Below are 20,192 nucleotides of genomic sequence, written 5' to 3'. Positions count from 1 at the left end.
AATTTCCAGGCCAGGAAAAGACGAGCAATCCCATCTCTTCTCTGGGCTTCACTAAGTGTAAGCAAAAGCTCACACTTTTGAGAGAAACAGGTGCCCAGGCTCACCTGCCTATAACACCCTTTCAGCAAAATGCTCTACCGTTTTTCAGGTCATCAAATATTTTGCCCTCTTCTGATTCTCTCTCCATACCTACTCTAAATAAGAACTGTTTAATAAGCCAGCAGCAGCAAGCAGGATGGGATCACTGTCTTTTCCCTATACAAATTTATGTATCAGTATTTAAAAGTCTTTTCTTAGTCAAGTGACATTAAAGTAGCACTTTAAAGTCTATACTTAGGTAATTAAATAAGTATCAGCCTCAAGCATGGAACGTGCAAAAGACTGAACAATTTTAAATTAAGGTAGATTATTGAGAGAATAAAATCACTTTATTCAAATATTTCTCTGGGAGGTAAAGCCTTTTAAAAAGACCCCAACACTGCGTTCTAATGATGACTAAGACAAACCCAGTCACTACGTCTCCAACATGCTTGCTATTCTTTCAAAAAATAACCCAGGCTGTTTATGCTATCTGGTAAGAAGGTGAGACTCTCTTTTCCTCTAATTAAAAAGAAAATTTTAAAAGAATCTCCATAAATCAGCAATAACCACAGAAATTAATTTCACAAATGTCCAGGACTGATCATTAGTGGTTTTGCTACTGGTCTGACTGACCTCACCTCTTGGAACTACGTTCTCCTTCTCTGTACAGTGAATAATGACCTGGTGTCTCAGACAGTAAAGAGTCTGTATGCAATGCAGGAGACCTGGGTTTGATCCCTGGATGGGGAAGATACCCTAGAGAAGGGAATGGCACCCCACTCCAGTATTCTTGCCTGGAGAAGTCCATGGACAGAGGAGCCTGGTGGGCTACAGTCCATGGGGTCACGACGAGTCCGACAGGACTGAATGACTACCACCACCAACACTGTAGGGACAGTTAAGTGGAATATTTGTAGACAGCACTCAACAAAGTGACTGAACACAGAAGTCATTCCACCATTCAAGTTCCAAAGTTCAAGTCCAAACACTCTATTACATCGTACTGTTTCTAACACAGAGAAGACAACCTGCCCATATCAAGCCTAGGTATTTACTATAACAATACACCACAGGCAGACTCAGCATTCAGCAAGCCCTAATTTCCCCAACTTCCTCATTTCTTACCCAAAAGTAAAGAAAAAGAAATACACCATTCATGCAACCTTTTTCTCACAAAACTTCAACATGAACCACATATTTTATGTAAACAGCACGGTGTTTGAAAGCATCAATTCTTCAGCCCTCAGCCTTCTTTATGGTACAGCCCCATTACCTGAGTCCACCTGTGCAAATTCCTTCTTATTCTAACACATTCACATGTAACAGCAACACCCAAAGTAACAGCATTATTCTCCAAGGGATGTGTGTTTGTATTGTCTTCATCTCCACGTTAACATATTCTTCCTACTTCAGACAGAAACCCTTGACCCAAGGGAAAGAAACCTCCCCTCCTTGCTCAAGGATGACTTGGTCCTTAACAGAGATTCAGCTTACAAGTGGCAACACAACTTAGAATTCAAAATCTGCAAAAGGGATACTACAGTGACTAGACAGTATAATGGAATCTGAATCAGGTCCTTTCCCAAGCACAGGGTTTGAGAGTATGATGTGTGTGCATGTGTGTTCAGTCGCTTAGTCATGTCTGACGCTTTGTGACCCCATGGACTGCAGCCCGCCCGGCTCCTCTGTCCATGGGATTTCCCAGGCAAGAATACTGGAGTGGGTCGCCACACCCTTCTCGAGGGGATCTTCCTGACCCAGTGATCAAATCCAGGTCTCCTGCATTGCAGGCGGATTCTTTACCACTGAGCCACCAGGGATGCCCAAGACGGTATGATGCTATGTTCTAAAGATTCTTCAGAATCCAACAGGGCCTGGACATCCTACTGCCTCTCACCAAGTAACAGGTTTTCCTTTCTATGAGAATTGAGAATATTTAAAAACCTCAGATCCTAAGCATAATATGCCTAAAGGCCACTGCATCTTTTTGGATAAAAACTATCTGTATCTTTGTACTAAGGAGGAGCAACCAACACATACAAGTCCCTCACTGTGCTCAGAACCCTGCTGGCTCCAATTACCTCTCCTCGATCAATTCCGGGTACTTCTTTTTAACGACACATTCTCATACCATAAAGCTGAATGCTTAAGTAATAAAGTCCAGAAACAAAAAGCCTGGGCGCTGGGTGTGATCAGACACACCCAGTTCTCATCCCAGGTTCCCCTCTTACTAACCTGCTACTGGGGAAGCAGATCCCCTGGTGCGCCCACCTCCAGGGCTGCTGCTAGGATTAGTGCAATCCAAGCACCCTGTGCAGCAATGGATACACAACGATTGCTGCAACATTAACTGCTATCAGGATAAGATCATGTAAAAAAAACATTTTAGAATTACTTATGGTTTTCTGGTTGAAATACAGCTTCTAGCTCAGGACAGCACAGCAACACCCAAAGGGCCTGCACCTTCACTCCAAGCCACTGAAAGGCTTTCAAGTACCGTCCACAGAGAGCGGAAAAGAAAAACTTTTATTAAGAGTCCAGGTTCCTTCCTGCCACGTTTTATTCCCTCTCATGGGATCGCGGGTTGTCCTCAGGGACATTAGTACTTTCCCCTGCAGAGTTTCCACTGAGCCATTAACCGCTGCTCATTACCTTCGTGAGGACAGATCTCCAAGTGACTTGAGGCTTCTGCCTGCCAGATGGCATTTCCAAAATCCTCATTCCTCCCCAGTGGAGTCAAGAGTTCCTCATGATATCTCTATTCAGGAATCCACACTGCAGGAGTCCTGTGAGCACCTGCGGTGACAGGAGACGATGGACCCCTGTCCCACCTGCTCCTCAGGGGCATGGAACACTGAGCTAAAAGCACATCAGCTAAAACTGCCTGGTCCTTCCCTGATCTCAGCCCCAGCCCCAGGGCCGCGGCTCCACAATCAGCCTCAGGGGCAGATAAGCAGGGAGGGAGGCAGGAAACACCAAAGACCGCTGGTCAACCCACCAAGCATGCCATTCAAGGCCCTCCGCACAGACAGATATCCTCTGCTCAGAAATACCCCACCGAAAAGAGATGCCAGGGACTTCCCTGGGGGTCCAGTGGCTGAGACTTCACCTTCCAATGCAGAGGGTGTGGGTTTGATCCCTGGTCAGGGAGCTAAGGGCTTCTCCCATAGCTCAGTTGGTAAAGGATCTGCCTGCAATGCAGGAGAACCAAGTTTAATCCCTGGGTCGGGAAGATCCTCTGCAGAAGGAAATGGCACCCCACTCCAGTGTTCTTGCCTTGAGAATACCATGGACAGAGGAGCCTGGTGGGCTGCAGTCCCATGGGGCTGCAAAGAGTCCGGCACAACTGAGCAACTAACACTTCACAGGGAGCTAAGGCCTCACATGCCTTGCAGATCAAAACAAAAAACAAAAAAACATAAAGCAGAGCAATATTGTAACGAATTAATAAAGACTTTTAAAACGGTCCACATTAAAAAAGCTCTTTAAAAAAAAGAGAGATGCCAAAAAAAAAGCCCACAAACATGCACTCAACAGAACAGAGAACCTCTTCTTCTGAGCTTCTATCATCCATAGGCTCAACACCGGGATTATAAAAAGTGGAAGGTAGCCCCTACTCCCACAAGCAGTTCACATAGTCTGGTAGGAGAAAAGGTGAATTAGAGCAACAGCTCTGATGTGACGTCAGTGGGAAGAGAAAAACCCAGCAAAGCACTTGGTGCCCAGGAATGGCCTCAGAAAGCAGCTCTCCTAGCATGGGAACCCTCTTCTTGGGAGCCGAGCCCTGGATGCAGGGAAAAGCACACCTGGGCGCCCAGGTGAGTCAGCTGGTTTTAATGCAGTTTAGACTCAGAAAGGTAAAGGGGACGTGACTCAGGTCCCAGAGCTAATGAAATTTAGCAGACCCTGAATCAGACCCATAAACATCTGCCCCCAACCCAGTGCTTTTCCAATGAGTCATTGCGGCCACCTGGGGAGAAGGTGGAGTTTAAACTTGATCGCTGCTCCTGTCCAAGGCCCGCTGCTCAATTTTATCATCACTTCAAGGGGATTCCGAGGAACACATGTTTTAGTATCTCCCAATATTTAAAAATATATTTCAGCATAAGTTCTACTTTACATTGAGTATCTGTGCTGTTTCCAACTGTTTCATTCTGCTGAACACACAGTAAATGGCTGATGAAGATTTTTTTTTACTACTCTCCAAGCTGGTATCTCCTTTTGCTCCCTTAGCCCTGAATGCACCCTCATCTGTAATGACAATTACAATGTGATCACCAGTTTGACAATTTAAGTGTCGTGCAGAGACTGAGCCCATCCTTTTATCCATCAGTGGGTCCCAGCATAATGTAACAAAAGCTCGCTGCATGGCTGACGCTGTGCCACACCTCCAACTCAAGGGTGCCTTTCAGAGGGTAAGGACCACATCTCCACTGTCTCTGGTTTGTACAAAGGGGTGGGTGGCTGAGCCCATGTGACTGTGGGTTGAACATCACTTTCCTACAGCTTTTACGACGTAATCCCATACAAAGCTTGGCAAACCCACGAGGCAGGTGCAGTTTTATTGGATGTGTCTATATCTTTTATATGTTTCCTGTAGGTCATTTGCTCTGTTGAAAACCACCTGCCAAGTCATCAAGAAAAGACTTCAGTTTAATCTCCCAAGGCTAACAGGCTCTTCCCGTGTTAACCATCTCACGGGTCCGCTGTTTACACATAAATAAGGGCAGGTTCTTTTCCATCCCCATGGAAAAGAAATGCAAAAAAGCAAAATGGCTCTCTGGGGAGGCCTTACAAATAGCTGTGAAAAGAAGAGAAGTGAAAAGCAAAGGAGAGAAGGAAAGATAAGCATCTGAATGTAGAGTTCCAAAGAATAGCAAGGAGAGATAAGAAAACTTTCCTCAGCAATCATTGCAAAGAAATAGAGGAAAACAACAGAATGGGAAAGACTAGAGATCTCTTCAAGAAAATTAGAGATACCAAGGGAACATTTCATGCAAAGATGGGCTCGATAAAGGACAGAGATGGTATGGACCTAACAGAAGCAGAAAATATTAAGAAGTGGCAAGAATACACAGAGGAACTGTACAAAAAAGATCTTTACAACCAAGATAATCACAATGGTGTGATCACTCACCTAGAGCCAGATATCCTGGAATGTGAAGTCAAGTGGGCCTTAGGAAGCATCACTACGAACAAAGCTAGTGAAGGTGATGGAATTCCAGTTGAGCTATTCCAAATCCTGAAAGATGATGCTATGAAAGTGCTGCACTCAATATGCCAGCAAATTTGGAAAACTCAGCAGTGGCCACAGGACTGGAAAAGGTCAGTTTTCATTCCAATCCCAAAGAAAGGCAATGCCAAAGAATACTCAAACCACCGCACAATTGCACTCATCTCACACACTAGTAAAGTAATGCTCAAAATTCTCCAAGCCATGCTTTAGTAGTACGTGAACCGTGAACTTCCAGATGTTCAAGCTGGTTTTAGAAAAGGCAGAGGAACCAGAGATCAAATGGCCAACATCCGCTGGATCATCGAAAAAGCAAGAGAGTTTGAGAAAAACATCTATTTCTGCTTTATTGACTATGCCAAAGCCTTTGACTATGTGGATCACAATAAACTGTGGAAAGTTCTGAAAGAGATGGAAATACCAGACCACCTGACCTGCCTCTTAAGAAACCTATATGCACGTCAGGAAGCAACAGTTAAACTGGACATGGAACAACAGACTGGTTCCAAATAGGAAAAGGAGTACAGTCAAGGCTGTATATTGTCACCCTGCTTATTTAACTTATATGCAGAGTACATCATGAGAAACGCTGGGCTGGAAGAAGCACAAGCTGGAATCAAGATTGCCGGGAGAAATATCAATAACCTCAGATATGCAGATGATACCACCCTTATGGCAGAAAGTGAAGAGGAACTCAAAAGCCTCTTGATGAAAGTGAAAAAGGAGAGTGAAAAAGTTGGCTTAAAGCTCAACATTCAGAAAACGAAGATCATGGCTTCTGGTCCCATCACTTCATGGGAAATAGATGGGGAAATAGTGGAAACAGTGTCAGACTTTATTTTTTTAGGCTCCAAAATCACTGCAGATGGTGACTGCAGCCATGAAATTAAAAGATGCTTACTCCCTGGAAGGAAAGTTATGACCAACCTAGATAGCATATTCAAAAGCAGAGACATTACTTTGCCAACAAAGGTCCGTCTAGTCAAGGCTATGGTTTTCCCAGTGGTCATGTATGGATGTGAGAGTTGGACTGTGAAGAAAGCTGAGTGCCGAAGAATTGATGCTTTTGAACTGTGGTGTTGGAGAAGACTCTTGAGAGTCCCTTGGACTGCAAGGAGATCCAACCAGTCCATTCTGAAGGAGATCAGCCCTGCGATTTCTTTGGAAGGAATGATGCTAAAGCTGAAACTCCAGTACTTTGGCCACCTCATGTGAAGAGTTGACTCATTGGTAAAGACTCTGATGCTGGGAGGGACTGGGGGCAGAAGGAGAAGGGGACGACAGAGGATGAGATGGCTGGATGGCATCATCGACTCGATGGACGTGAGTCTGAGTGGACTCCAGGAGTTGGTGATGGACAGGGAGGCCTGGCATGCTGCAATTCATGGGGTTGCAAAGAGTCGGACACGACTGAGCGACTGAACTGAACAGAACTGAAGGGCAGGTCCCTGGTGCTGTGTTCCAAAATCCGAGGGTGTTCTTTGGAACTCAGAACAAGTCTTCCCATAGGAAAGTTAAAAAATACAAAACTAACGTGAAGGGCACTTAGGTTCCCATGCCCGTCCACAAAAGCTTTTTGAGTCCATTGGTACACCACAGGCCCCAGCCACGCTGTGCTACCTTCTGCAGGGAAAAGGCCTCCCACTTCCCAGCCGGTGGGCCGGAAACACGGCTCTACTCTCCTGCCTCTTCTAACCAGCTTTTTTAGAAACCATCTGCTTCATCACAATAATTCACAGCAAATCAGTAATAAAGTTCATTATTCCATCATTTGTGCTATCACAGGTTTAAAATCACCACTTGGCAAGCTTTATTTTGGAAACTAGGAGGAAGAGCATGTGTCCACTTGCCTCTGTCTTTTCATGTCCCTGGAGCAGGAGTGCATTTAGTACTTGGGGTTGGCCAAATACCTGGGTTGGCCACCTGCTTTTTGGGTTTTTTGCTCTCATCCTTTTTATTGGCAAGAAGACACATTAAGTTCTGTGATGATAATGTAAACATTGCAAGCATCCTTTCACAATCAAAATTTAGTCATTTCCTTCGTAGTTTAGATAGTTGGGCAGTTATCTCATAGTCAAGTGAAAATGAGAATATTTCAATTACGGAAGCTAAATTCCCACTACAAGAGGGATCAACATTCAACATCTTTTGACTGTAAGAAAAACTACTTTTTGTGCCTATAGGACTCCCTGGATCACAAATATTTATTTTAAAATGCATTTTTTTTTTTTTTTTTTTTGGTAAATGAGGTCTGATGGACTCATGGTCAAGTTCATTGTTCACATACTGTCCCGTGTACAACAAGAGGACTGAAAAAAGCTATGACAAGACTGTGTATCCTATACAGTCTAAAATATTTGCTCTCTGGCCCTTCACACAGTCTGCCAACCCCCGACCTCAGAAATGACGGGCAAACTTGTGAAAGTTAATTTCTCCCCAAACTAATTAAGAAGAATCAATATCCCAATATATAGGACCTTCTATTCCTAAATCCTCTTTCTTCTTTTTGCCTCTATCACTTAAGGTTTTTAAATTTTTCCTCAAAAATTTCAAAGCTTATATGAAAATGTAGACTAGAAAAAGCACTGAATTCTAGAATAAATTTTAAAGGTAAATTATCTCATTACGGATCAGAATAAAATAGCATACATGTAAGTGTTCAAGGAAGCTACAAAAATAAAGCTTATACTATATTAAAATATTTTAATTTACAAATGGACTTGTTACAGAGATTGCAAAAACTACACTATGAATAGCTTACAAAATGTACAAAAAAGAGAGATCCAAGAATTTTTAAACTGTTAAATACTCAGGGAGTCCGAATCCTTCACTTAAAAAAACTTAAACCCTCGATATTCAAAGAAACATATTATACATACCATGTAAAACTAGACTCAAAGAAATAAACAGAAGTGTATTGTATTTACATAAACAATAACTTTAAACAACAGAGGAATGCTATAAGTCCCACAGAGCACATTTGAATTAAATTCTTAAGTTCGAACCCATTGAACATTTAAAATTAATGTGGAAGTCTGAGTGAAAAAAGGGATTAAAAGAAAAAAAAAAGAAGGAAAAAGGCAAAATCAAACAGAAAAACATATCAGTATAAACTGAAATGGAAGGGGTTAAAAGAGATGAAAAGACACACTTTCTAAATTAATTATTTCCTCTTTATTGCTAACACTTGCAACTATTGTGGCAAACTCATTTACCCTCACCCGCTCCACTGATGATATCAAAATTCTAAACACTGGCAGTACATACGCGCACAGAACATACTGTAAAGAGTAACGAAACGAACGGTCTCCGCCTGCAGGTCCACAGCCGCAGCACCCAGCAGAGCTTTCTACCACCACAGAAATGTTCTCTGTGTGCTGCTGAATACACAGGCCACTGGCCACCTGTGGGGGTCGAGCACGTGTCATGTGGCCAGTGTGGCTGAACAACTGGGCTTTAGACGTTAATTCACTTAAATCTACAGGCCGCACGTGGCTAAGGGCTCCAAACCAGACGGGGGCTGAAGCACTACAAGGTAGCTTAACCAACTGCCACTGCCTTTCAGAAAAATAAACCGCTTCCTTTGACTGAATATGAATTCACTAACCTTCCTACTTGGGGGCTTCTCAGGTGGCGCCAGGGGTAAAGAACCTACCTGCCAATGTAGGAGAGGTAAGAAATAAATCGCATGTTTGATTCCTGGGGTGGGAAGATCCCCTGGAGGAGGGCATGATAACTCACCCCAGTATTCTTGTCTGGAGAATTCCGTGGACAGAGGAGCCTGGTGGGCTATGGTCCAGAGTGTCACAAAGAGTCGGACACAACTAAGCGACTTAGTGCACACACGCACACCACACACACACACACACACACACACACACACACACACACACACTTCCTACTTAGAAGCATGTTATGACTTCCGTTCACGCGGGTATATGCAGGTCCTCTGTTTTCAGTAATCCCATCAGATGTTCCTTCTTTTTCCAGATTTACAACATGAAGCTCCTTTTCTCAGATATTAAGAACAGTATCACCTTGAACCTGTCATCTGTGTGAGATTTCATAAGCAGAGTTGCGATGGTGTAAAAACTACTTCACATGATACATAATCAAAATATTTTACCCCTCCTCTTAAAAAAATTAGAGTCAAAACACCAAGAACCTGGAGTGCTGGCACACAGCAGGGAGAGGGATCCAGGAAGACAGGGGGCACCACTGGAAACTAAGGGAAGACACAGCATCAAAGCAGATGGGGCAACCCATGAATCACCAAAGATGCAGAACAGAATGAGATTTGGGGGAAAAAAAACTATTAAATTAGCTACAGGTCCGTCATTCCTTGTATGAAAACTCCTGAAGCCACACATATGTCAGGACTCAGAGACTCAGTGCACCACAGGTAACACAGAACACTCCCAAGGATCTGCCACCAAGGTCTGTGGGCACCTCGGCCCCTGGGTGTTCAACCACATCTATTTCCAGTGTCCAGTGTCCATCTCTGGCCCAGACCTCCACACCAGCTCCCAGCATCGACTAACTGTCTCACAGACACTCTATAAAGTCCACAGGCACCTATTCGGAAATACTCAGAGTGTTTACTATGTACCAAGCCCTGTTTTAGGTGAATATCTTGCCTGGAGAATTCCATGGATGGAGGAACCTGGCAGGATCCAGTCCGTGGGGTCGCAAAGAGTCGGACAAGACTGAGCGACTAACACCCACACACACACATTGTTTGAAATGCTTATCCCCTAGACATGCTCCCCACCCCCAGGCTTCCTTATGCTCAGAAATTCTGCTTCCATTTACCTTACTGTTCACACCAGGAACCTGGGGTCACCCTGACACCTTCTTTCCCATCAATCACCGAGCCCCTCCACGCGCGCCTTTTCAATCCCTCGCGAGTCTATCTGCTTACTCCAGCTCTGCACCGCAGTCAGCCAAGACTGCGCCAGCGGGCCTCACCCAGAAGTGCTCTGGCCCCGCAAGAGACATGTGAACCTGTCTGGAAACAACCATGGTTGTCACAGCCTGGGGAGGAGAGGCTGCCAGCATCAAGTGGGCAGGAGCGACGGATGGTGCTCAGCATCTTCTAGGGCGTACAACAGTCCCACCCACCAAAGAATGATCCAGTCTCAGCCATCAATGGCACTGAGGCTGAGCAGCCCTGCTCTGAGTACATGAAAGAGTGATGCATACCGAAGGTTTTGCTTTTATATCAATTATGGTCTTGAAAAAATGATCATAATTCAGAATAATGTTTAACGTGGTAAAATTCTATTGGGCCCGATTCAATTATGTTGGAACCTGTTTTGTACGTGAATAAAGTGAGCACTTACTTGTGCATGTTCTCCACTCCTATTATGACCATGATACAGTAGGAAATTCCACTCTGTACAAGAAAATGTAAGGCATACCTGTAAAAAGTAAGAGCACTGTTAGAAGGGTTAGAAGGGCCTACACACAAACATCGAGTTGAAATGATTTAGGACTTTAGCCCTAAAAAGGGCTTATGCATAACTCAGAACATTCCCAGAAAAAAAAACAAGGATGCAAAACCTCCAAAGCCTAACACTCTGTGGATACCTTAGAGGAGTCTCATCTTACAAGCCCCACAAGGGCTGGAAAACTAAGAACTCCAGAAAGCCACACTTGGGGGCTGAGCATCCCACATTTCCCAGCTACACGAAAGCTCCATGGGGTCCCATTACCGCTTTTCCATTACTAAGGCGCAAGTATGAAAAGGAGCGAGAAACCGGGACTTCAGAATTGTCCTGACAGACGTCACTTAATTGTTTACCTGACTGATTTCGCCAATACAGCTGTGGATCTGTGGTAGTCTTTGCAAGTGTTACTTACAGAAGAGCCCAAAATACTAAATATTAGAATTCATTTAAAAGCTGGTTCACCCAAATTGATCTATTCTGAAAACACAATGGCTCAAGTCAAATAAGTGTCCTTATACAAATCTAGTCAATCCTTAATTTGCAGTAATCCATCTATGGAACATTCTCACGGAAATAATATAGTGTTTTCTAATGTTCTACTGTAGAATTGGAGAAGGCAATGGCACCCCACTCCAGTACTCTTGCCTGGAAAATCCCATGGACGGAAGGGCCTGGTAGGCTGCAGTCCATGGGGTCACTAAGAGTCAGACACGACCCAGCGACTTCGCTTTCACTTTTCACTTTCATGCATTGGAGAAGGAAATGGCAACCCACTCCAGTGTTCTTGCCTGGAGACTCCCAGGCTCAGGGGAGCCTGGTGGGCTGCCGTCTATGGGGTCGCACGGAGTCGGACACGACTGATGTTACTTAGCAGCAGCAGGAGCAATGTAGAAATACACCATTAAATGAGAGAACTAATTTATCCATCCATTTCACAAAAGTCAGGCAAAACATGATTTAGATCTCTGGTTTTAAAATCCATCCCAGGGACTCCCTGGGTGGTCCAGTGGTTAATACTCTGCCTTCTAATGCAGGGGATGTGGGTTCAGTCCCTGACCGAGGAACTAATATCCTACATGCTACGCAGCTAGCTACTGAGCCTTCGTACCATGACTAAGATCCAAGCAGCCAAATAAATAAATACTTAAAAAAAAAAATCCCTCCAAACTATCCCTAAGCTTGCGCACATGCACGCATGTGCAAGCAGACATACATGCAAAATTTCTATTTTCTTTCCCCTTTGACAGCATGAATAATGTATGAAAAAAATGTTGAAATCATTGTATACAATTTAAAGTATTAATAAAGATCTTAAACTATGATTAAAATTACTTTCTAACCTAAGCATCATAGAATAACAGGCACCTCCATTGTGAAAAGCTACTTAATTACTTTTAACTTTCCACAGAAATATTACAAATAAGAAGTAGGCTCCAAGACAGGTATAGAAGAGACTTATCTTACCCATTGTAGAGAGTTCATCTGCCTGTCTCTTCCTCTGCCTAACACACACACACACAAACACACACACACACACACACACACACACACACACACACACACAGGGAAACAATGTTGGCCTGGAATGCTACTACATAACCAGAAAGCCACCAATTAGAAAAACATATGTGTCCATAAACTGAAACAAAAAGGAACTAGCTACTGTGCTAAGCTCCCTTCTGCGTATTATGTCTTTCAGACCTGACCACCATCACTGGTTCCATTTTACAGGAGAGAAAAGTGATGCTAACAAGGCTGAATAACGTGTCCAGTCACAGCGCTGCCAGGCTGAGGCACCCACCGTGGAATCCAGGTCTGTCTGGATTCAGTCTAAGCTCCAGTCCACTACCCTGCACTGCTGTCAAATAGCTAAACAAGGAATTAAAAGTATAAACTAATTCTCAGTTAAAAGAAATTTATAGATGATGGTTCAAAAAAAAGCTGAGGCCAAATACAAGTAGGTAAGAGTCAATTATATTCAGGTAACCACTAACACAGTCTTCCAAAAGACAACTTGTCAAAATCAATAGGAGATAGGATTGCCTTCGAGGCTAACAAAACAAAGTGCTAAAATGCAATCCAGAAGGACACTCTACTTCCCCACTTATATCAAGTAGCAGAGAATTATCTTTTACCTGGTGCAGAGGCATAAACAATCTCTCTTCCCAAAGAAAGGAACATAAGAAGTTTCTCCTTCAAGGAAAGAATAGAGTACGCTTTTTTAAAATCCTAGTTATCACATATAAATTGACATACTTATGACCACCTGACCTCACGGTGAGCTCCTCGGGACACTGGGATAGAGTATCTGAGAAGATATCACAGCAAGAAAGCACCCTCCCCCATCAGTAAACACCTCTCCCTCCAGCAGGACATCCAGTCACACGGGCCCAGGAAACACGGATGACATCTCGGTCCTCTCTGTGTCCACAGACCACAAAATGAAGGGTGTCTGGAGCTGGTCACTTTGGACAAGCCTTCCCCACCCCTTACAACATGCTGCCGACAGTGGAAATGCAGACATAGAGAAAAGACTTTTGGACATAGTTGGGGAGAGAGGTGGGATATTAGAGAGAGTAGCATGTAACCATATACATTACCATGTATAAAAGGGACAGCCAGTGGAAATTTGCTATATGATTCAGGGAGCTCAAGTCAGGTGTTCTGTGACAACCTAGAGGGGAGGGATGGGGAGAAAGGAGGGAGGGAGGTTTAAGAGGGACAGGACATATGTATACCTGTGGCTGATTCATGTTGATGTATGGCAGAAAACAACACAATATTGTAATTATCCTCCAATTAAAAATAAAATAAATTTTTTAAATAAAAAAAAAAGAAAAAATATGCCGACAAAATATACGTTGAACACTGACGTATGTATGGGTAAAATGTGTAAGCTGGAATATGCTTGAAAATATTGCAGAAAAATAAGTTGAAGAAAGAATGAAATAGGAATGGTGGAATTTTAACAATTGTTGAAGCTCGATAATATGCCTTTGAGGGTTCATTCTATTATTTTCTGTTGTTTTTGCATTTGAAAAGCTCTGTGATACAAAGTTAAACACACACACATACACACCCATGGCATGATTTAAGATAAGTTTAAATAGAAATCCCCTGAGAAACTGAAGAAAAGTTTGATGTTATCAAGGAAGGGGAGAAACCATGCCTAGATCTGATTTAAGAAATCGCACAGAAACCCGGGGACTCCACACACACCTACCACTGGCAGGGCCTATCCGAGGACTGGTCACGGGGCAGCAAAGCAGAGAAGGAATAAATAATCCCTAATTGAATTTTCATGAGTTTCTAGGACACATGTACGGTTGCCAAAGGGAAAAACTAGATTAAGAAATACCAGTATATTTCAGCCCTGCTGCTGCTGCTAAGTCACTTCAGTCGTGTCTGACTCTGTGCGACCCCATAGACGGCAGCCCACCAGGCTCCCCCGTCCCTGGGATTCTCCAGGCAAGAATACTGGAGTGGGTGGCCATTTCCTTCTCCAATGTATGAAAGTGAAAAGTGAAAGTGAAGCTGCTCAGTCGTGTCCGACTCTTCGCGACCCCATCGACTGCAGCCCATCAGGCTCCTCCATTCATGGGATTTTCCAGGCAAGAGTACTGGAGTGGGGTAAGAATCAAAAACAACCTCCCAGAACAAACACGGAGTCATTGTCAAAATCCACAAGTCTACACCCCACAACAGGAACTACCCTAAACCATCCATCAAGCAGCTGCACTGGCATTCTCTCAGGGAATCTGCATCTCAAACAACAATATGCCAAAGAGCAAACACAGCCAGTGGGCCAGCAGCGTAAGCTCTCAGTTAAGAAGGAGACGGTGAAGGACAGGGAAGCCTGGCATGCTGCAGCCTGCAGGGTCACAAAGAGTCGGACACAACTGAGCAACTGAACAACAACAAGAAGGAAAATTCAGGAGGAATCACCAAGAATCCTTCTACTGAGTGTCTCTGCTGTTTAGCCAAGACACTGTGCTTTCCTCCTACAACCACCGTCATCTGGGACAAAGAGGAACTACGGTGTGTCTGTATTTATTACAAGAATAGTCCTGATAGTGAAGAAAGGAGCAAAGTGGAAGAAACACACACATGGAGCATCTGAAGGGCCATAAATAAAAGCTTTCCATTCATAAATAATTCTTCCCCACCAAAACCAACCCAACCAAAAACTTCATTCAGTTAATGGTAGAATATAAAAAATGATAACAGAGTTCTATTGATAGGCTTTACCAGCCTCTTACAAGCCACTTGCACAGAAAGGAACAAGTTATTTTAAATGGTTCATTTGTTCCTGGCATAAAAGATCTCAAAATAGGTAGAAGAGCTACTCATGACAAAATAAATGTCTTAATGTCTTTTTTCTTCATCTGTCCTTTTTCATAAGTTATAAACAGTAAACTGTCCTCTGACCCCAAACTGAAGAGACAGAGCCCACTTTCCACTCTTTATCTTTTCTATTAAAAATAAAAAATGTAAAACGTTATAGGTAAATATAAGGGCAAAACTCTACATAGTGTATTTTTCTACACACTCAATTCACAAAGACATCCAAAATCTTCATTAAACATGATCAAAATAATTACTTACCATCCAAAGCAAAAAAGTGCAAGATAAAGGCCCAAAAGGGTAGCAACGACATGTCTTATAAAAGAGCTAGTTTTGCTTGAATGTAGGTAAGTTCGAAACCAAATGGCTGCTAGCAAGGCAAAGAGTTGGCACACTACAAAGTTGACCTGCAAAGAAAAATTAAAATTTTGTATTAGCAACACAGACTTGAATTTTTCATTTGATGTTACATTAAAATTCTCATGACAAAAACACCAAGGTTACTTAAAATTAAGATCTTCCAGTTTGCTAAAGAAACGAAAACAAAAACCAGGGCGTCTTTCCCAGGATGACAGCCTCAAGTTCAGAGGGAAGAGCTGATGCACACGTCAGTGCTACACGCAACAGGGACACTGGCACCCAGGCTGCAAGGGGCCCGGGAAGAATCTGGAAGACATGGGATGCAGACACAGAAATGGAAAGCACAGAGTACCATATGGTTAGAGGGAAAGATAAACTTATTTTAATGACTTGGGCGACCCTGTAACTGGTAGAGAAGAAGAGTTCTGAGCTTCTCCTAAACTCCTCTGGGTTAAGATCCAGTCAAGATTCTTGAGAGTCTGTGGAATGTACCCTCTGCCGTTCGGAGTTCGGTGGCATCCCTGCCAGAGGAGTCAAGGGGATGCTGCTGGTCTAAAGCCAGCGCTGAAAGGAACTACGTGTCTCAGCTCCAGGGGCCTCAGGGACTGGTCCAGGAGGTCAGCAAGTGAACAAGAGGAAGGAGCCCCCGGAAAGCCATAAGAGAAAGCGACCACCCCTGAGCCCACCAAGGCCAGTCCTTAAACATCCTCATAACAATAGGGACAACATCGCCCTCGATTTACAGGAATGATTTACAAGCTGGTAACAGGACTGCGGCTCCTTTTTCTCCCTTCTTAGCATTTCTTTTGCCCTCACAAAATGATTTTTTTAAAAAAGACTACAAACAAGCCTCTCCTGTGGTATTAAAGACTCGAGAAAAACCTCCTTTTCTGTCTCTTACGAAGTAGGTTCTCCTAGAACACTAAGAAACATAGGTCTTAAAATCTACAAATAAAAGAAAAATCCATTTGACCTTAGGAACCTGTAAGAAACACACAACAACAACAAAACCACTGTTTCAGAAAGCTAAATTAGGAATAAATCACCCGGCCGTACGTGCCGTCCTGCCACAGATCCACAGAGATATCTGCCCAGAGACACAGACAGTTATGTGCTTTTTCTTGCATTACAAGGAGAAAAACAGTTGGACATTGTTGTACATTGCCTGAGAGACCATTGTTCTTTGAAACAGTTAAACTCAGTACAACCAAAATGTCATTCCAACAAGTTCTAATAAGCACTTTTTTTTCTTCTAAAGGGTTCTAAGAATACTTTTTTAATTAAGCAAAAAGTACATATACCAGAAAAATGAATACAGACGTTAAAAACTATTCACATCTACAAAGCGTCCTACAGTTTAAAAACTTTCTTTCAAATATGTTGTACCGAAACAAAAATGCATGGAGCATCTATTCTGGGCAGAGCATAAGAGTCATAGATTGCATAAGTCTCACTGCCGGCCCTGGATGGATTCAGAATCTAATGAAAAAAGGAAGCACGTGCACATGGAAGGAACGTCAACTCAGTTCTTAAAGGCTGGGCAGAAAGCACTTTGAGAATACCCTAAAGGAGCGCGCGTGAAGGAGTGGCTCACCGAGCAGGTGACATGAGCACAATGACAGTGGGGTGCAGGAGGCACGGAGGCCGCGCGCCCTCCCTCTCTTTTCACACTTGTCTAACCTAAGACAAACCGTGAATTACTACAGAAGCATTCCAGAACCACCACACGCAGAATTCTGTTACCTCTATAACCATTCGTTTCAACACAGTCATCTTACAGGTAAAGAGAATGAGATCAGACCTCACACTCCAGACAATGAACAGGTATCTTTGGGGACAGGCGCCAAAGTCGACAACTCAAAAAGAAAAACACAGGTCCCAGTCATCCTCCAGGGGTGAGAACCACGGTGGTGTCAGAAACAAAAACTAAAGAACCCAAGGTGAAGAAAGCACTGGGTGGGGTGGAGGGAGGAGGGAAGGGGGTCAGAATGCGGGGTGAGGGGTCAGAATGTGGGAGCTGGCGGGGGGGGGAGGGTTCAGGATGCGGGGATGGGGGGGTAGTTCAGGATGCGGGGACAAGGGGAGGGGGGTCAGGATGCAGGGGGCGGCGGGAGGGAGACAGGATGGGTGGGGGGTGGGGGAGGGGGGTCAGAATACAGGGGGAGGGGGTCCAGAATGCGGCGGGGCGGGGGGGCTCTGTTCGGAGATGGAGGAGAGGCTATGCATGCCACGAGGAGGCACTCAGGGTTGAGGCCATGCATGATGCAGAAACACGGGTGATTTAATGAGTGAGTGATGGGACCCAAGCTCTGTGCCCGCCGACCGGGGACAGAGCGAGGGGTGCACGGAACAGGCTGGAGGCCATGGCTGGTCCGGCCTCCTTGAGCCAGGAGGGCTGAGTGGGTTCAGAGAAGGCTCAGGCCGTCGGAGCACTGATCGGGGCCTGAGACGCCAAGAGAGGCCGCCAGTACCAGGGGACAGAGACATGAGCCCATGCAGGGTGCGAGGGTCCAGGGGAGAATGAACCCCCCTCGCCTGCGCTCAGCCCCAGAGCACGGGGCAGGAGTGGGGGCGGGGGGAGGCCAACGCATACACTTGGGGAGCATGTCTAGGCCCTCAGAGCAGGTGGGCGTCTGAGAGTGATGCACACAGCAGAAGAGATGGGGGACCCAGGGCAGAACCCCACAGCCTGCAAGCCATGGCCCGGCAAGGTCAGGGCTGCAAGGACAGCGTGCTGTGTGGAGCAGGGCAAGAGGAGGCTCATGAGGCACCGTCAGGCCACAGGGCGCAAGGGCTGAGACCAGCCGCCTGAGTTGGCAACTGCAGCTTCCCCAGGGAGCCTGGTGACAGCACATCCAGGGCAGAAGGCCACAGATGAGGAAGCGAGGTCTCTGGGTTTAGATAACCCGGCTGTGAATAATCCAGACCGGATCCACGAGGGGCCAGGACCACTGTGCAGGGGACAGACACCTAGATGCGTAAAGCGGGCTCCTGCTCCAAAAGCACAGAGAACTAGGGTTCAGCTCGAGTGCCCGGGAGCGAACCCCGGGAGCAGGTGCCGTCGATCACTCTGACGGGAGGAGCCCGAGGCACACCTGGTACCCAGGCCTTGGAGAGCCAGGCTGCAAAGGAGACGGATTCAACCCATCAGATGATGGTGGGAGATCCAGGAGGAGGGACTAGCACAATTGATATCAAGCAAAAAACCTCTAGGACAGGCAAGTGGGAATATCCAGACTGTTCCTTTATACAGAAGGAAAGGGTACACGCCCAGATGTCCAAATAGCACTTGTGAATTGAAACCATGTCTTAGTCATTGTTTCATCTGTGGGGTAGGTCAGGGGAGGCAACGCATGCTGGAGAGGAGAGACAACAAGAAGGAAGGGACCTACAAGGCCGGGATGGAGACCCAACGTGTGCGGGCACACTCCCGTGCTTCTATCCTTTGATCCGCGAAACGAGGGGCTGCTTCCCCAATTCACTCCACCAGCTCAAGGACACCTACAGTAACAGTGAGCACCCCAGGCTCCAACCCACGTCTGAGTCTAGGCTGCTCCCCAGCTGCCTCTCTACTTCTAGAGAACGTTCAAAGGTCCAACTTGATGGCTACGGGCAAGACCACAGGAATCTGTGATCTGCAAAATACGTCCATTCTGGTTAACAAAATGCCAACACCTAATACACACAATAATACACACACAAGCCTGTGTACACTTGTTTCCGCTGTTATGGGTCAATCCTTCGCACAAGCTTCCTTCCAAACGGAAAGAAATTTAGACTGAAACAACTTTATGTTCCTTTTTTTCAACACCATTTTGCTGAAAATATACCTACACATATGACCTGATGTGCCTTCAAAGAAACTGCCCCCAAGAAGTTTGGGAGTGAGGGGGGTGAGAGGGGAGGCAGGGCACAGGACAGAGAAAGAAGCAAGGGTGAAAACTCGAGCTCATTTAAGACTCCTCTGTAACACTTCCCATGTTTTACAAAAGAAGCCTTTAGTGAAAAGTTGCACACAGAAGTACCTAAGAAAGCAGCTGTTGTAGGCACACCGGAAGATGCCTTCTAAGGAGCATGCTTCACATGAGGGGGTGAGAGAAGAATTTTCTTTGACATGAAATGATATGGTTCAATCTCACAATTAAGGCAGTGTCCATGCACGCAGGCTTAAAGCCTGCTCCTCGGTAAATTTATGCCACTCCAAAGAAATAGCAGGGCTTCCCTGGTGGTGCAATGGTAAAGAACCCGCCTGCCAATGCAGGAGATGAGGGTTGGATCCCTGGTCCAGGAAGATCCCCTGGAGAAGAAAATGGCAACCCACACCAGTATCCTTGCCTGGAGAATCCCATGGACAGAGGAGCCTGGTGGGCTGCAGTCCATGGGGTCAAAAGAGTCGGACACGACTAAATGACGGAACAACAACAAAAGAACTAACAGTAAGAGTCACTTATTTTTAAGGTTATTCAAAGAAATTATTAATAATGCTCTAAAATAAATTTATAAAAGCATTTAGGGAAGGAAGGGTCCAAGATAGTGACATCAGAGGAGGACCTCCTCCCACGGACACACCAAACCAACAGCTACACCTCGTATGAAAAAATGTGTAAACTGCCACCCATGCCATACAAGTTAATTAGCTCCACGTCAGAGCTAAACATTCCATAATGAGCCAACAACTGACTTACATGAAGAAAAACCTTAAATTTCAAGGCAGCTCAACATGA

General features: G+C 44.9%; 1 protein-coding gene across 2 annotated transcripts in view; it reads right to left on the bottom strand.

The window, feature by feature from the left end:
- The window catches only part of MBOAT2 (membrane bound O-acyltransferase domain containing 2), a 108,695-nt gene that overhangs the window by 44,498 nt on the left and 44,005 nt on the right, over window positions 1–20,192 (bottom strand). For both annotated transcript variants that reach the window (XM_055540990.1, XM_055540991.1), the window contains exons 2-3: window positions 15,370–15,515; window positions 10,657–10,734 (exon numbers count right to left, since the gene is read on the bottom strand). In XM_055540990.1, coding sequence (XP_055396965.1) covers window positions 10,657–10,734; window positions 15,370–15,515 — 224 coding nt within the window. The remainder of the gene's footprint in view (window positions 1–10,656; window positions 10,735–15,369; window positions 15,516–20,192) is intronic.

This window comes from Bubalus kerabau, chromosome 11 (genome assembly GCF_029407905.1).
Source record: "Bubalus kerabau isolate K-KA32 ecotype Philippines breed swamp buffalo chromosome 11, PCC_UOA_SB_1v2, whole genome shotgun sequence".
In the NCBI taxonomy this organism is placed as follows: Eukaryota; Metazoa; Chordata; class Mammalia; order Artiodactyla; family Bovidae; genus Bubalus; species Bubalus kerabau.
The sequence above is the reverse complement of the archived record's forward strand: the minus strand, read 5'-3'. Positions and strand labels throughout refer to the sequence as shown.